Below are 3,392 nucleotides of genomic sequence, written 5' to 3' on the forward strand. Positions count from 1 at the left end.
CCTCTAGTAATATATTTACTGAGAAAAATGTTGACGTGTTCAATACTTATTTTACCCACTGTATGTAATATTTAGCTGCCTGTGACTACAGTAATCACAGCTGCAGACTTCTCCAGAGTCAGCAGAATGTTTCACTTGTGTTCAACAGTTTTGTTTTATTTTGTTTTCTTTGTTAAGTTTAATACATTACTGTTAAATCTGCTTCCCTGATTTAAAGCACCTGTGACATGAAATTTTTTGTAATAAATATGAACTCATTTATAACATATTGCAAAAAAAATTATAATAAATAAAAGTTTCATACTGCTGAGATGAACAGTTGTTGAGATATTCGCAAACAAAGTAACAGGAAGTGATGTCAAAGGGGAAGGTCTGCATGTAAACAAAGCATTGCTACAATGGCTAACAACACAGACTGTAGAGAAGACTCTGATGTTTCTTTAGATTATTTTGAGTCATTATCAGAGAGATGAAGAAGAATCAAAGTTCAAACAATATTATGTCAGTAAACAAAGACCAGAAAATTATTTTTCTGGGAGAGTTCCCCTTTGATGTCACTTCCTGTTTCACTTTGGCTGAGCCAAGTTCAAAAGAAAATAAGCTAGTTTTGTGACAAAATGGGTAAAACTGTGTTTATCATGCCAAGTTTCTTAAATGCAAGGATACTTTCTCACATTATTTCCGTTGAAGGATATGAATGTTACGGGCACTTTAAGTTCAGTTTTGCTTTTATCATTTCATCCAACAGAACCAGTTGGATTTTTCTGAACATTGTTGTTTCTGACAGAGCAAAGCACAAATTTCTAGAAGCGGCAGCTAGTGCAAGTGGTTGAGTACTGATGGAAAAACCTCGTGTATTCTGGCAAACTGAAGGGATTTGGTGAATAAACCACATTTATTTTTAACATTGTGAAAGACATGTTGTGAAAAGGGGCTTTGGCGGTTACAACTAGAGGGTGACCAAGAGTTGTTCTGTTACAAGAATCTTTGGAAACCAAAACATGTATCTGGTATACAACAGGATTTTTTTTTTCATTCTGTGGGGGTGATATGTTTTTTTATTTAATAAAATATAACAATTGCTTATCCGAAAAAAAGTATATTTAACAACTCTTTAAAGAATTTGTGCATTTAATGCTAATATCCTGCTGGTTAGGTTTGCACAGGCATGGGGCGAAAAATAATAATTATTAATCAGTCTATCTCTAGATATAACCAGTAAAACCTCATTTGTCTTTGTTGTTTTTTGCCATTTTAAATAAGGTTTTTCACTTCCCRTGCTGTTTCTTACCAATGCTTTTGGATTACCTCCAGAGAATGGCTACAAAACCCAATAAGTTGTTTGAAAGGGCAATTCTAAACCCAATCTGCTAATTTGAAAAGTAGAAGTGAAGTTTCAGTGATTGTCCTGTGATTTACAATCAACCGTGTCCAATACGTTGGTGTAGCTTCTCAGTCATCAGTGACACGACAGTCCCAACAGCTGAGTCTGCACTTTTAAATGTATCCAGTTATGACAGGAATCCTGCCTGCTACACCCACACATAAAACATGATGTCAGAACTGAGCACCGGGTGTTTACTGTTATCTCCATGCAGTATATGATCTCAACAATCTGTTTTTCTGCTTTCTGCAGCGCTGAACGAACCAACCATCGACTATGGCTTCCAGAGGCTTCAGAAGGTTATCCCTCGGCACCCAGGGGACCCTGAGAGGCTTCCTAAGGTATCACAGGATTTTACTCTGATCTTTGGCAAATTTATCTAATGCTTCAAGTGGAAATCAAACGCTGAACACAGAGACTTCTGAAGAAAACTGTGTCAGTTTCTCCATTCGAGCCACAAGAAGTTGTTCTGGTATCAAAGAATAAACCTGCCGAAATACATGAGAACAAAAAAATAAAACKTACATGTTTTCTTTATTTTTCTAAGCAAACTGTGTTTACAAATCTCTTGTGGGTTGTGCTTTCACCCCTTCATGAACCCTCAGTGTAAGAGTGTCGTAAAACTCCCATTTAAAGCGCGCACGTTTGAATCTGCTCCAGATATGTGATTATTTGTTTATCGCCCGCAGATGAAACRAGGTGTTTAAAAGATCAGCAGATGCAAACAATTAACAAGAAACGCCGAGCTCTGCTTTGAGACCAAACCCTCTCGTTATGATGCGAACATGCAGAGTGCCTCTCCTCACAGCGTGCTGTGACCTGGTGGAGATTTGAAGTTTGGGAGGGTGACTTCATGACCTCATAAACAGCTGCCGTCGACTGGATCTTAGGTTCCTGCAGGAGCCGATCTAAGACTGGCTGGATTTGGTGTGACATCATTATTATTTTTTTAAATGTAAAAGAAGGGGGCGTTGGTCATGATGAGATTATGTGGTGATACGGTGATGTCAACACACTCGTACTGACACCCATGATCCTCACACATGTGTTAGCAATCGTGTGTAATGTGGATCATGTCTGAGTGATTGCAACACATCAGGAAAACGTCACACCTGAAATGCGGATGTGAAATTTTCATAACGTTGATTTCGATCACTTTCACTCCCTGCTCTGAAAGGCAGGTGATCATGCGAACATCTGTGTGCATGTGTTTGTCTGTTAGCAAAATATCTTTTGAACCACAATCCAGATTTTATTAAAACTCCTAGAAAGTTTTTTTTAAATACATCCACATCTGATGAACTTTTGGAGTTAACTTTGTTCAAAATGGCCACCACACAAAAATGACTTTAGCTCAGTCAGTGTTTCAAATTTAGAAATAAAAATTTGCTGTGGTAATAACCAAAAGTCCTTTTCAACACATACTTTAGGCTCAAGCAGATTGTGTAAGATCTTTGCTTTCTACATCTGATAAACCTTTGGAATCAACCCAGATGAAGATGGCCACCATAAACCTTAGCTAAGGCAAAAAATGGCTACAGCTCTCTGAATTTTACCAATACTGAGCTTAAGTTTGATGTAGCTTTGATTTCCTCCTAACACATAGTTTGAGCATTAACAGATTATGCAAAATTTTAGTTTAAGACCTTGGCAATGTGTTTTACTTCAACATTAGGTTCAAAACATACTCTTTTTCTTTAAATGACCAATATTATGTGTTTCTCAGGCATACATTTTAATACTATACCACAATAAAGTATCTATGTCACCTTTAGTTGTTATTAAAATGCTGTTTTATGTTTAAATAGAAAATAAAGTTATCTTCTCATCACTTCCTCTTCTAAACGCCTTGAAATTGGACTCTGTCTCTTTAAGAACCACCTTCCACTTCTGTCCCGCCCATTTTGCTGCGGGGGGGTTTACTTGGCATCTGAAAATACATTTCCTCAAAGGTATTTTGAATCTGCAAAGAGCTTCACTGAGTGAGAACTAATGTTGAGAGCTCAGC

The 3,392-nt window shown here is 37.2% G+C and overlaps 1 protein-coding gene across 1 annotated transcript in view; it reads left to right on the forward strand.

The window, feature by feature from the left end:
- LOC106524036 (transcription factor COE1) overlaps window positions 1-3,392 on the forward strand; it is a gene marked incomplete in the record, with an annotated part of 114,276 nt that overhangs the window by 94,552 nt on the left and 16,332 nt on the right. The window contains 1 exon segment of the mRNA XM_014017665.1: window positions 1,637-1,725. Within this exon segment, the coding sequence (XP_013873119.1) occupies window positions 1,637-1,725 (89 nt within the window).

Source organism: Austrofundulus limnaeus, unplaced genomic scaffold (assembly GCF_001266775.1).
Source record: "Austrofundulus limnaeus strain Quisiro unplaced genomic scaffold, Austrofundulus_limnaeus-1.0 Scaffold174, whole genome shotgun sequence".
NCBI classification, from domain to species: domain Eukaryota; kingdom Metazoa; phylum Chordata; class Actinopteri; order Cyprinodontiformes; family Rivulidae; genus Austrofundulus; species Austrofundulus limnaeus.